The sequence below is a fragment of the Zeus faber genome (assembly GCF_960531495.2).
Source record: "Zeus faber genome assembly, chromosome: 8".
NCBI classification, from domain to species: Eukaryota; Metazoa; Chordata; class Actinopteri; order Zeiformes; family Zeidae; genus Zeus; species Zeus faber.
Window position 1 is genome coordinate 16,788,573 of NC_137195.1, and position 21,655 is coordinate 16,810,227.

The following is a 21,655-nucleotide window of genomic DNA, read 5'->3' on the forward strand; positions in this document are numbered from 1 at the left end:
ATTTCTCTTTACATATGAACATAACATTGTACTGAGCAGACAAGAAATAAATACAAGAATTTTAAAGACCAAAAAAAAAAATAAAACAACATTCTGCACAGTTCCACGTCTTCTTACGCAGGTCAAGTTTCACAGGAATGTAACTCATTACGTGCAACCATATTGCAACAAGACATTTGTAGAAATAATTTGTAAAAAAAAAAAAAAAATAAAATAATCCTATAGTTTACGCCCTTCCAGCTAATTCCGTTATACATTAACCATGTTCTTACTACGTGGAAAACAACTGCTGCACATACACTGTATTTGGTGACAAACCATTCAGACACTTTTCAATTTCCTGAGCAGAGCAGACTGCACGGGTCTCTTAGGCTGGAAATGCAGCACGGACACATGAAGTTAAGAGATTTGACAGTACCGGTAGACTTCTGATGACACCGTGCCGCTGTGAAATGAATCATTCCATTCTGAGTTCCGCTAAGTCACCTGATCAGGTTCTCGTCGCCATTTAGGCACTTTTCTATTTCACAATCAAAGACCCGGGTTGTGCAATTAAAGGCTGGACAAGAAGAGAGAGAGAAAAAAGCAAAAAAAAAAAAGCCAGCCCTGGGCAAGAGGGGCCCGTGGACACCAACTTGAATTAAAAAAAAAATAAAAATAAAAAAATAAAGCACCAACCAGATCGAGGCTCTGGTTACTCAACAAGATGACAGCGCCAGAAAATGTTTCCCCAAATGCAAAGATGGATGACGGGGAAGCGAAAACAACCCAACGACCAGCATGTGGAGATAACGAAAGGCTGAATAGGCTGTAATGCAAGGGGTCCTGCTTAAAAAAAAAAAAAAAAAAAAATTGAAAAAGGGATAAAACAGATGCAAAGCTGGATATCTTCCAATGACACCCAATTTAGTGTAAAAGTCAGAAAGGAACGCGCTAAATTTAAGATTTAATTCAGTAAAAGCTCGTCCTATTAGTCACAGGGGGAAGTTCGTTCTGCGGCTCTGTCAGCTGGGTCCCATGAACCCTGTGGTCGGATGTGGTCCAACACGTCTCTCTGGCAACGCGGTTTGGTCGAGTGGTCAGAAGGACCGAGGCGTCTCCCTCAGGGGTGGGTGGGCTTCTCTGTGCTGCTGGGGGGGGTCAGCGTGGGTCCCACAGCGACGGGCGACAACTGCGAGTCCGGGCTGTCCATCTGCCTCTCCTGGACGCTCCGCTGTGGGAAGACAAGCGCAGGTCAGGGACCGGACCCCACCAGAACGACTCCGACCGAGGGGAATTCAACGACGACGGCGGCCGGGACTCGCGGCCTCGGCGCGGCGTTCGCGATTTCCCGGCGCAAAAAAGACGCGCGGCTTACCAGTAGGTGGAGGTAGTCGGCGTGCGTCTGGATGTTGTGCCGGTCGTCGAGCTTGACTTTGGAAAAGTTCTTGAGCTCGGCCTTGGGCAGCTCTCCGAGCGTGTCCATGAAGGGACCCATCCAGCGCACACAGGGAGCAACACTCTCCCACGTCAGACCTACAGAGACCAGCGACGTTAGGATGGCAAGTCGAGAAGCTGTATTCATTTACTTATATCTATTTTGAAATCATTGTGATAACATGGAATTTTACAGGTATCGCACACTACACACACACGTGAAGACCAAAACTCTCATATTTAATACTCCAAACCTGACAAATATTAAATCCTGACTCATTCAAACCAATGATTGAGAATATAAAACATTATTATTAATAAATAAACAAAATATAAAACATTATAATACCACAAATCACTGACTACACAATATAAGTCGTCCCACTCTGCAGCATAGTGACACTGCAATTCAATTGCTGCCAAGGTTGAGCTTGAAGCTCCACCCCGGCTAGTTAACCGTGAGCCGACAGAAGTGAAGTCGTACCGGACACTTTCTTCACCACGTCAAAGGTGGAGAAGTGGCAGAAGGCGGCGGCAGCGAGGACGCTGTAGGAGAAGTCCAGGGAGTCGATGTCCATCATACACAGGTCCAGCAGCTGCAACACAGGACCGGTAAACACTGTTTACTAAAAAATAATAATTATTTGGCCTATAGTCATTTTAGAGCAAGGCATTTTGATTGGCCCCACATGAACCTTGACAATACGCAGCTCGTCTTCATTTGACGGCTCAACCAAGTGATTTTTTTTTTTTTTTATCCACAGGCCTCATGGCCTTTCAGATCACACACACACACACACACACACACACACACACACACACACACACACACACACACACACACACACACACACACACACACACACACACACACACACACACACACACACACACACACACACACACACACACGATGTAAGCGGAGGCTTGGAACGCGCACGCTACCTGTGTGATCTGAATGTAGGTCTCCTGGGAGAACTGGGGAACCAGGAAGTTCTCTCCGTCCTGTTGAGCCTCCACCTGCGAGTAGAGCTTCAGCCAGGAGATGGGCGTCTCCGGACACAAGTTCCAGTCCAGCGCCTGGGGAGGTGGAGGAAACACACGTTCGCATAGGACTTGGGGGGAAAAAAAAAAAAAAAAAACCCGGGAAGAAAAGACCCGATGGCGTGCAGCGCAGGTTGTCCATTGAAAAGTTGAATATCTTCAGTGGAGTACAAACCTTCAGCACAATGAGCTCCGTCCTCTGGATGTCCCACATGTCACAGGCTCCGTCCGTTACGTACGCAAACTCGTGGACTTTAGGGGGATAGATCTCCTGTAAATGGAAAATACGTGTTTTAACTCCAACAATAGCTAGATAGGCGACCAACCGGGCAGGTATGCCGCCTATCACCATAGTCATATGGAATTTCACACGTTATATCAGCTTGTGATTAAACGGTTTGGAGGGTCTTCGTCGTAGCTACCTCAATCTTGGAGGCGATGAAGAGCGCGGTAATGCCGATGAGCTGCAGGTAGTCCTTGTTGACGTTGTTCTGGGTGAGCATGAAGCGGTCAAAGTAGTCCTGGGCCAGGTACGCCGTCTGCCGGTGCAGGCAGTACACCTCGCTCACCTACACAAACACACACAGTATACTGAAATGTGTCGGCCATCTTGTTGTTCTAGCCCCTCCCTCCAACATGGCAATGCTTGTGACACAACTTACTGACACTTGTAGCTTCAGTATCAACACAAGGCTTCTTAAAACTCATAGAAAAGTTAATATAATAATAAAATTTAAAAAATAAAAGTGTCAAACGATGAATAGAATGATTCTGAATATGCAAAGTTGCATTGAAAATAAATCAAATCTATCCAATAGTCATTGGACATCTGGACCTAAATCACAGAGGACAAAAATTGCCCAGAATCAAACTCCCAGTCGCCAAAGCATTTTGCCTTCCGTCTCTCAAATTCCCGTCGGTTCGACAGCAGATTTCCAGGCGGCGTACCTCGAAAAGCCAGTCCAGCAGAATGGCCCTCATCTTGGGCTGCATCCTGGGGTGCTGCTGCAGGTAGCTCTTGTCGTGGACGTACTTCAGCTCCTTATTTAGCATCTTGATCCACACGTCGTCCGAGCTGGCCCAGCTGGAAGACACATGGAGACTTTCGTTTTATCGTTTTTCCCCCCCACCATGTGGAGTAAATTCAGGGCTTATTTAAAAACAAAAAAGGACACAGCAGCAGAGTAACGCATATACTATGCGGTATAAAATAAAATCTGTAGTATTAAACTCCAAACTTCACTTCTATCCCCAAAAAAGATACCAAAGCACTTCATTTCTTCGGCGTCAGTGAGCCGAAAAACATGAAGTTCCTACAGGAAGACCGTGTGTGATGTAAAGGATCATAAGCTACAAGAATTTAGAAACCGAACTCCCGTTTCTACGCTGGAGCTAAGAACCGACATGTGTTTTAAACGTTATATAGATCGGATAATAATCTTGTATCAAACTTCCCTATTGATGTGGGAAATGGAATATCAACGTGCGGAAAACCTGTCCCAAAACCCTCACGCTTCTCACCTGAGGCGTGGGATGGGCGACGGCTTGATGAAGAGGTTCTGGAAGCGGTACTGTTTGAATCCGGTCCGGTCCGCCGCCGGCTCCAGTTCCTTGTGCGGCGTCTCGATGAGGACGCACGGGCCGCCCTCCTGCTCCGACCAGCAGTTCTGCAATCGCCATAACATTACTCCATTTAGCCGATCTAATTTACAATGAGTACATTTTCTCTGTATTATCAAAACCACAGTATATGACAGTCACATCCAGCTCAACCTTTCTAGTAATAAGTCTCATTAGTAGAGTTCGATCATATTCCTGTGTTTTTCAGACGATCATTTATGGACGTTGCAGGGAAATAAATGTCCTTATAACACAAATACGGGTATCAATTGATATATGTATTGAAAGCCAGAGGTCAGTTTCAGGATGAAATCTCTTAGGACGCCATTACATTTATACCACGGGTCTCAAACCACAGGCCCGCAGGCCACATCCGGGCCTCCAAGACAAGGTAATACGTCCCGCTACATGTTTGTAATTTATAATATATTGGTAAATTTGGCTAAATCAGAGCACACCACTAATCAACACAAATTTATTTCACGTTTTTAAGAACACATTTGTATGATTGCGTGTCATTTAAACATTTAAGAGTTATCAGAAGAGCCAAAATATCTTTAAAGTCCAAATAATACAAGGTTAGGAAGATAGAAAAAAGAAACCATTGGCCACTAGTAAAACACTGAATAAGTTGAATTGACTTCGTTTCATGAAAGATTCATGCATAGATGCGGACACAATTCCCTAATCACGTCGCATGATGTTAGCACATTTCATGTGGCACAATGTAATTTGCCTTTTTTTTTTTTTTTTGTTATTCACTAAATACTCAATTGATCTCCACACAATGCACCCGAGCTCCATGGGAGTGGAGCTGGGCCTCGCAGGGAGGAGCATGGGCAGCGCGGGGCGGGTCAAGCAGCGCGCCTTTAACCCAATCAAACTAACAAACACACACACCCAGAGAACAACTCCTCTGGACACACTATAATACACAACAAAAAAAAAAACAAAAAAAAAACGATACATTAAAGAATTAAAATCAGGGGAGACGTTAAAATAAAACACCGACCTGGATTTCATAGCTTTGCTTCTTTGCAGCGGGCTGCAGCTTCTTCTTGGAAGGCTGAAGTGCAACAGGGACAAAAAAAGGCATTAGCAGGAGCTCCCAGCTACGAGACTGGGACTTTATCAACTCTATTGACACCATATTTCACCACACTTTGCATCACAAACCTCCGATTTCCTTTTCCTCGGCGTGACCCTTGTGTTCTGCTCAAGCGCATTCCCGTCCCTGGCCTGCAATGTGTTGCGACCGCTGCGGCACACAAACAAAGATATTAAACACCACATCGGTGCAAACTCCTCGGAGAGGCGGCATCGGGCCGGTGCGGTGGCCCGTTTACGAACGACCGAAGCTGCGTCTCTCACCTGCGTCTGGACATTGTGGAGACTGGAGCTGCTGCGGCTGCAAGGAGAGGAGGAAAAAGATGAGGGTCTCACGCGGTGACACGGGGGCTCGCTCGAATGTCCAAAAATCCAAAAAGTTGGGCCGGTGGGATTCTAAGCCAGCGGTGTAAATACTCTCTCAATGTGAATCTTAATCAGAGCGGCCAGATAATAATAATAATAATAATAATGATAATCATAACAATAATAACAAAGTAATAACAGCATTACCCACTAGGAGGGGGTTTGCTGATAAGTAGTTTCCCCACTTTTGCGCCAAGAAATTCCACCAATATTCACATCCATCTCGGATTTCGCCGCTATAATGTCAAAGCACGGACTCTCGCAAACCCCGGGCGGGTTTTCTCGGTCAAACGCACCGGATTAATCGGAGGTTTTGCGATTTTCGAAACTGAAAGACGCGCCAATTCGGCTGCGGAGCGGGAGGACTCAGCCCGCGCCCGGAAAAAAAAAAACCGAACCCGAACTAAGCCATCCGGTGAAATAGTACAGGACAGGGGGGGAGGAAAAAAACAAACAAACCCCACGTCGCGGGTCACATCTCCCCGGGAGAGTTTTGGTGGATACAGCCGTGTGGGTGCTTGCTTTCTACCATTAATCCGGGTCTGTACGCGAGCTACGGTAGCATTAGCCCGCCAGTTCAGTTGCGCCACCAGGCTAAGTTGCAGCTAACTCGATCAACAAGTGAACCCGGGTATGAGAACAAACTCTAATAACAACAATAACAACAGTGGTATTAATAATGGAAAGCAACGCTGGATATAGTGCGATGTGCCGCCTCGCAAACACGGCACACGTAACAAACACTCCCCTCAACGGGAGGGGACGCCGACGAAAAGTTTGAACGAGCGCGATCCGCCAGCCTCCAGAAAGAAGATCCGCGCGACGAGGCGACCAACGCCGGGCCCCAACGACGGTCCCCGCGGGGGTTGCGAAAAGCGGGTCCGCGGTGCCGCGCTCGGAGCGCCGGCGTTGGGGCTGCTTACCTCTGGGAGGGAGAATGAATGAATGGAGGAACAGCTGAGCGCGCCGGCGCCAATCCTTAAATCCGCCGTCTCGCGGCGAGTGCGCATGTGTGTTCCCGGTTGATTTAAAACGCGGTAAAAAAAAAAAAAAAAAAAACTTTCAAACGCGGATTCCGTTCGCGGTGCTCACATTACGGGTCACGTTGAAATGAAAACCCGCGACCGGAGGGGGTTCGGCTCGCCCGGTTTCACGCTCGTTCGGAGCGGACGGTTTTGCTTGTTTTTGGCGGAAAGATTTAAAAAAAAAAAGCGGTTTCCCTGTTTTCCGGTCAGAGAAAAACGACTCCGCTCGTCCGGCGAACGCGTTGTGGGTTTTTTTTTGGGGGGGTTGTTTTTTTTTTTTTTGCTGTTTCGCAACGTTTCTTAGTTTCTCGGTCGGTTTTACCGCAAAGCCACGACACCGCCGCGGCGGTAGGTGGTGGTGCTGGTGGTGGTGGTGCTGGTGGTGGTGGTGGTGCTGGTGGTGGTGGACTTCCGCGCGCGGGCGGAGCTTGGCACACGCCGAACCAATGAAAAGAGCCGCGGCCGACCACGTGCGAGGCGCTCAGAACGTAAACACAGCCGACACGTGGAGCGGCTGTCAGACGGAGCGTGGACTGAAGGGATGGTTGAAATGACAGAGCCAGCGACCATTTCTTGTATTTGTATCGTTATTAGCAGGGGGGGGGGGGGGGGGGTTGGGAAAAGCGCCAATTTATAAAAAATAGAAGTAACAGTATTCACATTGCTATTTGTGGGTGTGTCAAAAATTGTATTAGAAAGATAAGCAGTAGATGTAGTGTAATGACAAGTACAAGTAGCAGTGCAACAATGACTATTGCCGAGAGGATCATTTCCAGTATTGCATATTATTCACTGAGATTGCTAAAATTATAAGTAATAAATAATGGGCAAAAAGTATTTTAAAAAAAAAGTAAAACAAATAACCCCCCAAAACACTGAAAAGCACACACACATATGCAAACTCCAATGATGACATTGTATTAACGTTTATATATATATGTATATATATATATATATATGTATATATATATATATATATATAGCTCTGGAAAAAAATTAAGAGACCACGTGTATAGCAGCCATTCTATTCCAGTGTCTTTAGACATGTTGAATTCCAACACAGGCACACCTCATTCTACTTAGCGAGCTACTGATAAGGTGATCACCTAAACCAGATCTTATTTAACAAGGAAAATTATTAAAAAAAAAAAACTGCCGTGGTCATCACTACCGTCTTGCAATAGCTTGGCGTCAAAAAACAGTGCTAGTAGTACCTTAAAATAAAAGTAATTGGAATAAAACAAATAACTACTGACCATGCCAAAAGAGTTTGAAAGAAAAGTTTTGAGTGAGGAAAAGAAGGGGTTCAATTCTGGCTTTACTAGCAGAGGGATACAGTGAGCTTCAGGTTGCTTCGATCCTTAAAATTTCAAAGAGAGCGGTTCATGAGAACAAGGTCAAGCAGCAGACATTGGGGACAGCAAAGCTACAGACCGGCAGAGGGCGGAAACGGCTCTCCACTCCACTGACCGGGAGGACCGCCAACTCATTTGAATCACATCAACTCATTTGAGTCACTCAACACCCGTAGGATGACATCAAGTGACCTACGAAAACAATGGCAAACGGCAGCAGGGGTTGAGTGCACGACAAGGACGGTTCGAAAGAGGCTCCGAGGGGCAGGGCTGAAGTCGTGCAAAGCTAGATAAAAGCCCTTCATCAGTGAGGGGCAAAGGAGAGCCAGGCGGCAGTTTGCAAAAGACCATAAGGATTGGAGCGTAGAGGACTGGAGTAAGGTCATCTTCTCTGATGAACCCGATTTTCAGCTTTGCCCAACACCTGGCTACTAATGGTTAGATGGAGACCTGGAGAGGCCTACAACCACAGTGTCCCGCACCCACTGTGAAATTTGATGGAGGATTGGTGATGATCTGGGGGTGCTTCAGCAAGGCTGGAATCGGGCAGATTCGTCTTTGTGACGGATGCATGAATCAAGCCACTTACAAGGTTGTCCTGGAAGAACACTTGCTTCCTTCTGCTCTGACGATGTTCCCCAACTCTGAGGATTGTTTTTTTTTCCCAGCAGGACAACGCTCCATGCCACACAACCAGGTCAATCAAGGTGTGGATGGAGGACCACCAGATCAAGACCCTGTCATGGCCGGCCCAATCTCCAGACCTGGACCCCACTGAAAACCTTTGGAATGCGATCAAGAGGAAGAGCCATCAAACAAAGCCGAGCCGCTTGAATTTTTGCGCCAGGAGTTCTATAAAGTCACCCAACAGCAATGTGAAAGACTGGCAGAGAGCATGCCAAGAGGCATGAAAGCTGTGATGAAAAATAAGGGTTATTCCACCAAATATAGATTTCTGAACTCGTTCTTTGTTGAAACATTAGTATTGTGTTGTTTAAAAATGAATATGAACTTGTTTTCTTTGTATTATTCGAGGTCTTATTATTTATTTCTGCAAATAAATGCTCCCAATGACAATATTTTTATTTGGAATTTGGAAGAAATGTTGCAGTAGTTTATAGAATAAAAATAAAATGTTAATTTTACTAGTAACAAAATCGTAACATAGTAAAACCAGAAAACTGATAATTTTGCAGTGGTCTCTATTATTATATATATATATATATATATATATATATATATATATATATATATATATATATATATATATATATATATATAAAAGTTGTATATCATTTTTTTAAACATATTATATATGTTTATATATAATTATATAATGCTATTTTTAAGTGTATATATAATGCACAGAATGGTAATCAACAAAAATAAGTGTATACAAAATGCGTTATAGCCTGATAAAACAAGAGTGTCCTTATATATTCATACTACCAATCAAAATGTTGCTATATGGTCACTCTGGACTGTTTCTGAGTTCATATGGATCCTATTAATCCCACGTCAACTTGTTGATATTTTAAGAAAGTAAGCTCATTAAGTTGATAAAAGTTATGAATGTGGTATAAGGTGAATAAACAGAGAGAGGGTATGGGATGTGTATGAAAACATTTATTGTAATTTCATAAGAGATCACATGTATTAACCATTACAGTTTGAAGACCCGAAGACCCCATATTTGAATCAGCAAGTTTTTTCTGACCATCATAACAGACTGAGTTGATCCATCATACGTCCAAAACACAAAGACCAGATATGTTGATAAATATTATGTTAACCCTACTAATTCCTACATTGTTTATTTTTATTTTTTTCTTTTGGCAAAGTGCTGTATTATTCCAGTAAACTACACAAAAGCAAAATGTCTAACACTTGATAAAGAAAAGAAATGCCACAAAACATCTTCCACACTCACAAAAAAAAAAAAACAACAACAGGAGGAAATAGGCTTGCTACATCATTTTGTTTTTTTTTCTAGAAAAGCTGTACAACTGCTGAGCGGGTCACAGAGGGTGAAGAAGCTACCTCCAGTGGTGCATAGTTGGTTTCATGTTTGATTTTTTTTTTGTGTCTGTTGTGTGTCCATTCAGGACATTACGAGGTCAGGTTCTTCATCGCTGTCATTGTCGTTACAATGTTTTAACCCAGAAGGCACGTGATCCACAACGGCAAATTTCAAGGCATCGAAAACAAAAAACGTAAAAATCCCTGTTAAAGAGTCATGATCAAGAGCTGAGACTGGGACCTGCGGACAGAAAACAAAATAGTCCCCCTCAGCGTTCCCTTGACAAAAAAACAAGGCGGACCATCCCCGTCCTTTCCATTCTCCCCTGTCCCTCTCGTCTTTTCTTTCCAAACATCCCGACACAAGGTTAAAACAGATCGTCTAGGATCGCAAAGCTCCATCCCACGGACGTCGAAAAACAAGATTAAATACAACAGTTGGAAGTCACTCCACTAGCATTAGAACTATGTACACAGAAACGTTCGCCTAACTTTTTTTTTCGTTTTGTTAGTGCTTTCTCAATGCTACCGTGCTCCAGTACATCCGGACTGGGTTTCCAAAGTGTTGTACATTACAATCAAAGAACAGCGAGAGGAAACAAAACAAACAAAAACAACGTTAATATGAGAGTGACGATTAAGCCTGGTTGTTTTTTTATGATCTGTACTGCATCAAGTATCCGTCTCAAATGATTAGAACGTTCATCCAGCCTGGAAATCAAAACAACTGAAAAGGCGTGATAACTTTATACCCGTTCAAACATTTCACTCACGCCATTTGTGTCCAGTAAAAAAAAACTGAATTTGCTTCTTATCATTTTAATTGTAAGAAAAACAAAAAATCATATTTGAAGAAATGTTTTAGTCGGATGTGTAGTTTTTGCAGTGTTACCGGGTTCACGAGCGACTGCGCTGCGTATTACAACACAGCGGACTGACCAAACTTGTTACAAAGTTCATCCACCATTTCAGCTTCCATTGTAAGCAAACAAGAAAAAACAAACAACTATATTGTTATAAACGACCTTACAGTTAAAAGATAGTTGCTAGTTTTGGTTTAAATATGTTAACAGTTTAACAAAATGTAACTAAGTTAGTAACCTAGAATAGGTAAAAGGCATAAAATTACAATTCTTAAACTGCGTGAGGTACACTGAGCAAAATAGGCAGAACATCAAAAAAGACCTATCGATTTTACTCCATCTTTCCGATGTCAAACAGTCAATTGAGAGCTTTACAAATTGCTGTCCTGGGACCAATAAAGAAATATTTTGAGACAAAGAAAGGCTAAAAGTCGACCATTAATTACCAACATTTTCATAAGGGACCTCATACTGGGACAGAGTTGGAAGGCCCTGTGCGGGCACAAGCGACAATTATCCGCCATCAAGTAAAGGTGATTGGTTGTGACCCTGAGACGTGGACTGAAGATTATTTCTAAGAACAAAAAATTAAAACAAAAGAGAAATTTTTTTTTTCTTTTTTTTTTACCCATTTGTAAGCTTGCACATCTACAACCATGCAACAAACTGCATACTAACATTACCCAACATAACCAAACATACCTATCCAATATAACATACACGCATATATACCAACTTCATACTGATATGTAACAAGTTTTTTTTATTTTCAAAAATATTTTGGAAGTTTTTTTAAATACATTTTACATTTCTTTCTCAAAGCTACCATTAAAACAAGGTGTTTAGTGATATTTAACCCAGTATTTTTTTTTTTTTATACCATCTTTTCTTTTTTTTTTTTTTCAAAAATATTGTGAAAAGTAGGCTACTGAATTAAAAATTCAAAGGCATGTTCACCCACAGCCAAAGGAAAGTGTCAATTTGATGTTACACGTGTTCATTAATCAATTTTGCGGCACTCAAAGGAGATGATGAAGCCAATGCATCGACTTGACAGAACTTCAGCAAACACCAACATTTATTTGGAGGAAGCGAGATCCGTGGTGCACAGTGGGGAGGTCAATTCCAAAAAAACAAGCATCCAGTTTCACCACTTTAAAAGTTTAGCTACAACCCTTTTTTTTTTTTTTTTTTTTTAATTTATTTTTCATCAGGACATCATTTTATCCACACGTACGCACGTCTTCCACAATGTCTGGAAGTGCAGACTCAACAGCTGAAGTAAAAAACCTTCATCGTTTGGCTGGTGGCAATTTGTTGTCCTGCTCCGTACTCCATTTAACTGATAACGGAGAAATAAACACACTGCGGATATAGATGGCAACTTTTTGGGCAACAAGGAGAAAGGTCATTCCCCTCCACACTCATGCACTGACTCTGACAGTTTGTTATTGCACTGATGAATTTAATTGTATGCGTTTAGTCGGGATCTCTATTAGCTACAAGAGAGGCAACATCGTCCCTTTCTGGGATCAACATACAATCACAAATAAAAGGCAGTATGTTTTGTTTTAACATCATCTCGTCGTCCAGTCGAGGCCCAAAAAGTTGCCAGGTGTACTCCAGGTTCAAGATGGCGTGTGCTCCACCGACCGACATCGCACAACCCCTTCAAACTCCGTCGCCGCATGAAGGGTGGGCGGCGGCTCTGTGGCTGCTCTGGCGCAGAGACGGCGAACCTGCCGGTGAGTAAAGTGACCTATAGCATTGATTCTACATGTTATTGAGTCCAGGAAGAAGGAAATGTCCCCGTCCCAGTCGGAGGGCAGGCGGCTCCAACTGGGAGAGATTTCGTCTCAAGAATAGATGGATGGACGGATGACGGATTGGAGTAAGTTAGAAGCGATGTATTTTTTTTCCCCCCACATCCCTTCTTTCAAGTGTTCATCTTAAATTGGATGAATAGATGATGGATGGATGGATGGAAATTCACTTTTTCATCCACTAGCCTTAGGAGCTAAGCCTAATTTCTCACATTAACTGCCCACTGGATGCTCAGAGCAGAGCAAGGCATCTTAAAGAACTGGTTCCCAGCCTGAGTGTTGGGTGCGGTGGAATAACCACACAAAAAGACTGCAGGCGCTGACTGCATGTGTGTGTGTGTCTGAGTGTGTCTGAGTGTGTTTGTGTGTGTGTGTGTGTGTGTGTGTGTGTGTGTGTGTGTGTGTGTGTGTTGGGGAGCAAGAGAGAAAAAAAAACATAGCTCTCTCTCCTCTTAACCTGAAGGTTCCTGGTCAGGAAGCCGTGTGGTATACTGGTGAGATTCTGATACTGGTTTGCGTTGGGGAGGACTGATTGATGATAGCGATGAAGGTGGCAGGATGGCTGGCCCCGCCCTCTCCTCCTCCTCCTCCTCCTCCTCCTCAGTAGTTGAGGTGTCTCTGGGCGGGCTGGTGCAGGTACATGGCGCTGGCCTTGCTCTGCTTGCTGGTGCCGGGGTGGCAGAGCAGGTTGATGCGGCGCAGGGTGTTTCGGGAGAGCGGCTGGGCGCGCTGGGCCAGGCAGCCAGACTGCTGCTGCTGGACCTGCTGCAGGAGGCTGGACCGGGCCGACAGGGCGGCCGCGTAGCACGCAGCGTGGAGGCTCGGGCGCCGCTGGCTGCCCGCCACCTCAGGCCTTCGAGGGGGGGGGGGGGGGGGACAGAAATAACAGAAAGAGATCTGAGACCGTGGGCAAGACAGGGGCTTTAAAAATAAAAATTGTGAAAACTAACTTTTTTTTTTTTTTTTTGTATAAACTAAGCTTTTTCTGGATCAACACAGAATGTCTTAGCCCCCTTTTTGGAATAGTTTGACTTTGCGATATTGTAAAAAAAAGTAACGGTAGCTACACTGTCAAAAAAACGTGAGAACAAATGCCAGAGAGCACCTGTCAACTCGAATTTTTAACGTTTTCCGACAGCTACTTTTTTTTTTTGTGCTTGCACACAGCCCTACGGTACCTGTGTCTGGGGGCATCCAGCGAGCGTCTGCCCTTCTCCTTCCTGGGGGTGGAGGGGGCGGCGGGGAGCCTCAGGTCCCGATCCAGCTCCAGGTTGAGGGAGCGGGGCAGGGGGCTGAGGTTGAGCCGGGGGGGGCTGTGGTGCGCGTAGACGGACATGCTGGGGTGTTCAATCAGCAGGTTCTCCAGGGGGCTGGTCTCCAGAAGCATGGGCTTGCTGCCCCTGCCGGTGAAGCAGGGCGGAGGGGTGACAAACCAGCTCTCCTCCAGAGAGCAGGCCTCCAGGCGCAGGAAGCCCCCCTCATCCTCTTCCTCCCCCACCCCCTCCTCCTCCTCCTCCTCCTCCTCTTCATCCTCGGGGGCTCCATCTGCATCGGTGTCGGCCATGGAGTTGAGGGAGTTGCAGGAGGCGTATCGGATGGCGGGGCCGGCCATTGGGGAGGGGATCATCACCAGGTCCTCGTCCTCCTCCTCCTCCTCCTCGGGGCCAGGCAAGGCTCCAGAGCGGGCGGCACCACATGAGTTGGATCGGGCTTCAGCTGCTCAGAGAAAAAATTTAACCGGGTAAGTTTAAGTATAAGTAACTATATATAAGTATTTGTTTAAATTATACAATAGTTGGTATAAGTTAATATACAATAATGTATAATGTATAAGAATACAGCCCCATATCTATTGACATATTTAATACAGTATGCCCTCTTCACCAACTGACTCCATCCCTGCGTGGAGTGTTGTTCCAAGAAATATGAAAAATTGTTCAACTGTTTAAAAGCATCAAAGCCTCAAAAATGAACCCCACAAGTTGACAACAAGATCAATACAAATAATTCAGCGTATTTCATTTTGTGGACACTGGCCTCCAAAATGTGCCTCTTAACTATCAGTAGTGGACTGGTTTCATTGGGACTTGAGACCCAACTCGGGGTCAACACTTTGTTACAGAGTGCAACAAAAACACAAAATATGTATTAGAAATGCTTAATGTCTCCTATATCCTGCCCGTGTTATTTAATCCCATTTAATAATTATATTTTTGGTAGAAATGTATTATGCAGTAAATCCACAAATCCTATGTAAAATCAAATCCGGCCAGCAGGTGGCACTGTTGCCTGTAAACAACAACAGCTTTGGGGGAGAGATGGCTTCTCTGCTGTGGTAGGAATAGGATGTGTGCAATACGAACACATTAATCATCATTTCATTGTGCAAACATTGAAAAAAGTGCTTTTCCTGAACAGATAGCTCGCCAGCTGACTGCAAACGGATTGATTCTGTGCAGGCAGGCGGGTTTTAATCAGTGCTTAATGTCCCGGAGGTACAGACACAGTCCTCAACAGCTCAAGATACGGGAAGTTATTAAAATAGAAAACCGGAGTGATCTAGCGGCAGACTGGAGCTCTGCCTTTAGTTCTATGACCGGGCTCTAAATATAACGCGGCGGACCCATAAACAGAACCGAAATCCAACAGGAACCTCTTGGGATCTGTACTTCACAAGTTCAGTTTGTTAATTATTTTTCCTCCACTTGCACAGTAAACACAAGACATACATGAAGCGAAGTCAGTCCGTGCATATTCCATTGTACTACGCGGCGCCTTCTCCGTTCATGCCTGTTTTTTTCCTGATGCGTTTTTTTCCCCAGCAGTGCGGTGCCGGTCTGTGCCAGTCATACAGGTGGAGTTTGCACCGTGCACTTTGTTTACCCACAACAGTAGCAAGCTGCTGTGTGCTGACAGGCAGTCCTGTAGGTGATCTTGATGCTTTATCCCACTAAGCACGGCAGCAGGAACCCAAAACGGCTTAATGCTTCCCTCATCACTGTCCAAGACAATTAGCTGGTAATCCTTTCGGGAGAGACTTGGTTGGACGTGTGAGTTTGTGTTCCCGTGAAGTGAGAAAGATTTGAACTTCTGTGGCCCTGTGTGCGCCACGTACTGAAAATCGCTGTTGTTTGTCAACATCTGCTGTGTGATGGGTTATTGGGTCCGTTTTGATTTGGGAGTCAGTTGACCCATATGAAGCCAGTATCTAGATCCATAGGACGAATCAATACAAACGGTTTAGCTGGAAACACAAAGGCCTCAATTTTATTACCAATTACACTGAAAGTGAACGCTTAGACAAAAGCATCAAAACCTTAATTTTTGTGACCATGTCTTAAAGGCGCCCAAACACATTTTTTGCTTTGCACTTTGCCATTTTGCAACACACTTGCAGCAAAACACAACACACTCTTTCTTACATTAGAGACTTTGTTCAAAAATGAAAATGTCTCACAATCCTCGGAAGACACTTCCATTCAAAACGCAAATCATACCTGACATTGGCAACGCCCACATGCCCACATGAAAACAATTATAAACTAAGTGAACACCAATCCACCGTTTCTCAGTCTGATTGAGGAATTTATTTTCGGCTTGGCGTTGGAAAGTGTGTGACCGCCAATCCCATGCCCGCCTGCATCTTCTGCGAGCGTCGGAAGAGGCATGCTGAGACATTGAGGTGGGGTCATGTCCAGGGGTGGATACGGCACGCGAGGCAAAATTTTCCCCGTCGCCTTGCCAGGGATGACATTGCTGGTGATGTGGATGAGGTGATGTGGCCGGAACCCAGCAGAAGGCGGAACCCACACACCATCCACACCATCTACCCCATCCATCTTACAATAAAACGTTTTGTTTTACCATTGCACTGTAATTTTACTGTAATTATTTTTGTTTCAGTGGGTTTACAGTAACATATGGCTTTGATTACTGTACTGTACTCCTACTTTTCTTTGTCTTTTTTTGATATTGTAATAACCTGCAATGGCAAATTAAATAAGCAGATTTTATTTCTGAAGCCTTTCCATTTTTGCTAAATAGAAATCTGAGTAGATGCACTGCACCGGAGCAATCTTGGCCATTTTGAAAAAGGTTTGTGAGGTTTGCAGAGTTTCATTTTGACATAGAAGTGAGATATCTCCAAGTGTTGTGTCTTATTTGGCTTGTGTGTAGCGTTTGGACACGGTGAGCCAAAAGTCGGCAACAAGTGTGTAAGCAATCGCAAATAAAAACAACTAACAGCAAACTTCCAATTTTAACCCACCAATCAGACGGCTGCCGGATAACCACATAGTTATGTTTAATAAATAAAGCCTGCGTAACCTCCTAACCACCAACCTCACAGGTTGTTTTTAGGCCTTACAATAGACCATGTCTCCATAAACAGCCCTGCACCAGCGCACCAAATCTAGCTGCGCCGGGATCTATTTTTACCTCCGCTGGTCCCTCGGTCGCTTTTGTTTGACCTGTTTACAGGTTGGACGGACCTTAAACTGTTTGGGGCTCAGAGCTGCAGCCCCTCCCTTCCTGGCCTCCCGCTTCCCTTTCTGCCACCCCATCACTTCTCACGGCAGCACTTGGCCAGCCTCTCCCTCACACCTGAAATATTCACAGACAGTTGGAACATGAGATGTGGAGGACGGAGGTGGGTTCTGGGGCAGACAGGGGCCGGACCAAATGCCTTGTCAGATGGCCGAGACAGTATTTGCATGCGTGTGGGTTTCCATTTATAAAGCCCTACTTGTGTATATACTTTTTCAATGTCAATGTTTGTTGAGTGTGTCCTTCTCTATACGGTCCAAGTATCTTTGGTTTTGCTGTGTCCGTATACATATCTCTGATGTGCTTTGTGTATATGTATTTTTTCAACGTGTTTGAATAACATTAATGTCACATTTAATTTAGGACGACTTTTTGCAATTACTACAGTACATCCCACGCGTAACATTGGCTACAGCAGGTTGCCAGCACAAAACAGCGCCACTTCCTGTCCCTAGTCTCTTACGTTAGCGCGGGTGTAGCCAAAATAGATGATTTGTGGAAGTGCAAAAAAAGGGTTAAAATCCTGAAAAATCGGGACAAACTGTACGGTTTGCAAAATATTTTTTCCAGTGTAACATATAAACACTGCCTGACAACATTGTGGGCTTCCTGTTTTGCATATGGGGAGTTTGCTTTGTCTCAAGGCTTGAACGTTGGCCCCATTGGACTGCATGTCATCACAGTGAGGTGGTGCTATGTACAGTTACAAATGGAAGGAACCCAACATTTTAATGAGGCTGAAACGACCCTCCAAGAGACGAGACAGTTTCGTTGTGAAAACAACAGCTGAGGGCTAGGGCAGGGAAGCCGGATTCGACGTAACTGACTCAGTAGTCACAAGGGGAGTCACTGTGTACTCGCATTCGCGTGAGCGCCGTGTTTGCACTGCTCTGCGTTAACCTCTCGCCGTTGTGTTTGTGTTATCTCTTCTTTGTGTACAGCATAGTCTAATGTCTAGTGGTATCAATTACCAGCGCCGCCCTGTCTGCCATCATATGTGGGAATAATATTCAGGTTCTGTGAATCCTTTATCCGTGGTGCCCCGTTGCTGCTCCTCCCTTCCCACAAACACATGCCAGAGTATGTTTCCTGAGCATTCTTTTCGTCTCCATACCGAGGAAAATAATAAATGAACATTCACTTGACTGTGGCCGCCAGCCCTTTAAATAGGAAAACTAGTCTGCAAACATAATACAGTGATTATTATATTGTTTGGTCAGCTTCTCAACATACTAGCCGGTGCCCTAGGCTTTGTGTCGTACTGTATGTACAGGCCTCACCAAGGTAGTCCACCAAGATCCAATCTTCATCGTCTGCCTCCTCCCCCTCCTCGTGCTGCCCTGGCCCATGGACCCGGCTCACCTCCTCCCCGTCATCACCAAACAGGACGCTGGTGAACCTCTGGAACATTCCGGAGCCTGTTGGGGGGGCACGCGGGGGCCTTGGCTGGGGTCGGGGACAGACACCTGGATCATCAGCTGCACGTTCCTCGGTGTGGGGAGGCTTCCAGAAAGGTGCTAAAGTGCATCAATAAGGTTTGGTCTGCGGTCATGCGAGGCTCACACGAGGGCAGAATCCATGTCTCAAAATCTTGTGTTTCCTTGGTCAGTGCAAATTTAGAACAAGGCCCTGGGCGACATGGGGAGAGAGAGAGAGAGCGAGAGAGAGGTTATCAATACAGTCGATCAATACGATAAGTGTTCAGCAAAGGCATACGAAAATATATTCATACTTGGGCTGGTACACGACCCTGTCTCGCTTTGGGAACAAGGCTCCAACAACACAATAAAAGAAAGTGATCCAGAAAGAAAAATCATTCATCATGTTTTAAGGAAGACTGCGCCTGCAAGATGCCTAATATGGCCATCATTTGCCTTGTCAAGAGGAAGGCTGGGAAGGCTATAATGAAAATAGACTTCCTTATTAAGCCAGCACCACATCCACGTTGGGAATGGGCCTGGCTTGTCCCCTGTCAGAGGGCAACGGGCAGTATACACACTGGGCTTGTTCATACCACACCTCAGGCGGGTTTTTTGGTTTTTTATTTTTACTGTCATGTTATACAGTGATCCTTCAAACCAAACACTCTTGGCAAAAGTGTCCAAGCGGAGTTCCAACAACAAACGTGGGGACCGTTTTAAAATGAGAGAGAGCTAATGCTGGTTGTCGTCAGTCGTAGATCTTGGCCGCTACTTTGGCGGATAGGAGGCATCTTTTTCCAGCCCCGCTCCACAAAGGAACCACTGCCAGGAGCAGCTGGGAGACGAGGAGGTGTTGTAGCTGCTGCGTCTCGGGCTATGATCCCCTGCACCTGTTCCTCTGAACGCGCATCAGACGCGCTTTGTTCCCGTCTCCATCCGAGGCCACGGACTGGGTCACGCGAACGCGATTAAAAAATAAATAAAAATAAAAGGGACGCGCGGGGTAAAATCACTGTAATTTCGGGGCCGCCGGGCAAGTGACGGTTCGTCCGAGATGACGCGAGTTAAATTACGAGTCGAGGTCCCACGTTGCGTGGAGACGCCAAGGTCAGTGCAGCATGGCAACGACGTGCATGACGTCATGGCCCGCATGTGTGATGTGTGTGTTATGCAAGCCGCACGTCCGCGGTATCACAATCAGGATCCGAATCTGTGTATTCGGACATTTTCATAAAGACAAGTAGCATAAAGGAGCTTAACAGTATAAAAAAGGCACAAAAATACAGAATATTCTATGCATAAGATCAATTAAATGAAAATGCTATGGCAGGGGATAAGTGGCAGTATGGCCGTGGGTATAAATATAAATATATCTATGGGATATTCTGGAAAATATGAATACATATGTATAGAATAATACATGAGGCATGGATAGCACATATTTTAATGATGAGGTCGTAATTATTACGATGTTATTACTACATTATTACAATGTCTACAAGAATCATGGACCCCCCCCACACACACACACAAATAGTTACAAAACAATTATTATTAAACATTTAAGATAAATCTTATACGCCTATCGCCTAGCAGTGTTGTCCAAACATGCAAAGTGAATCCGTCCAGACAGTAGGTGACTGGGTTTGTGCAGGGGAAGAGGAGGAGGAGGAGGCTGTGCTGTAACCCTACACCCCTTGGGCGTACCGCAGATCGGATCTGTAGACGTTTTATGCCAATTACTTTCTACAAAATGCATTTTTTTTCGTACAACAAACGCCGCGGCGGTTCAACACACGACTCCGCTCCGCAGAGCCCGCTGGACACGGTGGCCGATCGATAGCGGGAGGCTTTTTTCTGACCAGGCCTCTGAAATCTATTGTTCATCGCGAAAGCTCCCGGCATTCGCCGTTTTTTTTTGTTTTTTTTAATCCATAACGTGCTCTTTCACTCTCAAAACTCTCAAAAACTCACGAAAAAACAACAACGAATCCACAAACACACCCAGAATGAATGAAAAAAAAAAAACGACTCGTTCTTTAAAGAGGTCGACAAAGAGACTCACCTGCGGCGAGACAAAATGTAAACAGTGGGAAACGAACAACTTGCAATTTAATCCTTGACGTTGAGGTAGATTGTTGGTAAAAAAAAAAAAAAATAGAAAACAAAAATATAAAGTTCTTCGCAGAAGAAATAGAAAACAAATGAGGGACTATACGTTCGGAGTCACAGCGCACAGTCCCAGTTGCCTCCGAAGTCCCACTGCTCTTTGTTATTGTTGTGGAGTTCCAACAGCTGATCACTGTGACGGCCGGGGGGCAGGGGGGGGCGGGGCCTGTGAGGCGGACAGCCAATCGCAGCTCCGCTCTGACACTGACTGACTGTCACCAACGCACGTGACCGTCTCCAGAAAAGGACATGACTGGGCAAAGCGATGCTGCGTTCCGCGGCCGCTCCGGCTCGTCAGCGCCCCGCTTCCCCGCCGAAGTCGTCCCCGTTGCCGCCGGACGCCCGCCATGAGTGCGTGCTCGCCCTGGCAAAGCCTGCGAACTCCACACGTTGCGGAACGTATAGTCGACACAATATGAAACCTCGTTTAGATTCGCAGTAAGACGGTTTTTTTTTTTTTTACATAACACACGCGAAGACAACTTCGTTCGCCGTCAACGTGCAGCTGTGACGTAATATCTCGCTAAGATACAGCAAACCCGGGCAGTCAAAGCGATCTGGTGCCCCCCGCAATCCCGGCTCGTTATACCCACCTACGTGACCGCTTCTTTTCACTCTTCCCCCGTGGGAGTTCCGGGAGTTTTTTTTTTTTTTTTTTTTACCGATTTCGACTTCAGTGGAACGCAGCATTTGCGCCCCGGCCAGGGAGTGTCTCGCGGAGGGGAGAAGGGAGTCTGTTAAAAATACACAAAGAAAACAGAACAACAACAACAAACAAACAAAAAAGCCCAAATATTTGAAAAAAAACATCCGCAACGCGGAGCCGTTGGTTCCCTCCACACCCTCAAAACCCCTCGTGTGATTGACAACAGATCGGCGGCC

At 45.2% G+C, this 21,655-nt stretch overlaps 2 protein-coding genes across 2 annotated transcripts; both read right to left on the minus strand.

The window, feature by feature from the left end:
- Positions 1–1,102: 1,102 nt before the first annotated feature.
- On the minus strand, positions 1,103–5,465 carry ccne2 (cyclin E2; the record flags this gene model as incomplete). The annotated part of the gene is made up of 11 exons (XM_080004797.1): positions 1,103–1,213; positions 1,358–1,515; positions 1,901–2,012; positions 2,362–2,496; positions 2,636–2,731; positions 2,883–3,029; positions 3,409–3,544; positions 3,982–4,127; positions 5,093–5,146; positions 5,257–5,338; positions 5,452–5,465. The coding sequence occupies 11 exons, from the start codon at positions 5,463–5,465 to the stop codon at positions 1,103–1,105; spliced, it is 1,191 nt and encodes a 396-aa protein (XP_079860923.1).
- Positions 5,466–9,544: 4,079 nt separating this feature from the next.
- tp53inp1 (tumor protein p53 inducible nuclear protein 1) lies at positions 9,545–20,855 on the minus strand. The gene is made up of 5 exons (XM_080005112.1): positions 20,670–20,855; positions 18,747–18,812; positions 18,464–18,629; positions 13,817–14,354; positions 9,545–13,491 (listed from the first exon to the last, which is right to left on the minus strand). The coding sequence occupies exons 3-5, from the start codon at positions 18,591–18,593 to the stop codon at positions 13,239–13,241; spliced, it is 921 nt and encodes a 306-aa protein (XP_079861238.1). The 5' UTR covers positions 18,594–18,629; positions 18,747–18,812; positions 20,670–20,855; the 3' UTR covers positions 9,545–13,238.
- Positions 20,856–21,655: the final 800 nt, after the last annotated feature.

Coding starts and splice junctions, on each gene's coding strand:
- tp53inp1 (XM_080005112.1), bottom strand. CDS start 18,593: ATGTTCCAGAGGTTCACCAGCGTCCTGTTTGGTGATGACGGGGAGGAG. Junction 14,355..18,463: donor GATCTTGGTGGACTACCTTG/GTGAGGCCTGTA, acceptor TTCTCTGAGCAG/CTGAAGCCCGATCCAACTCA. Junction 13,492..13,816: donor CTGGATGCCCCCAGACACAG/GTACCGTAGGGC, acceptor CCCCCCTCGAAG/GCCTGAGGTGGCGGGCAGCC.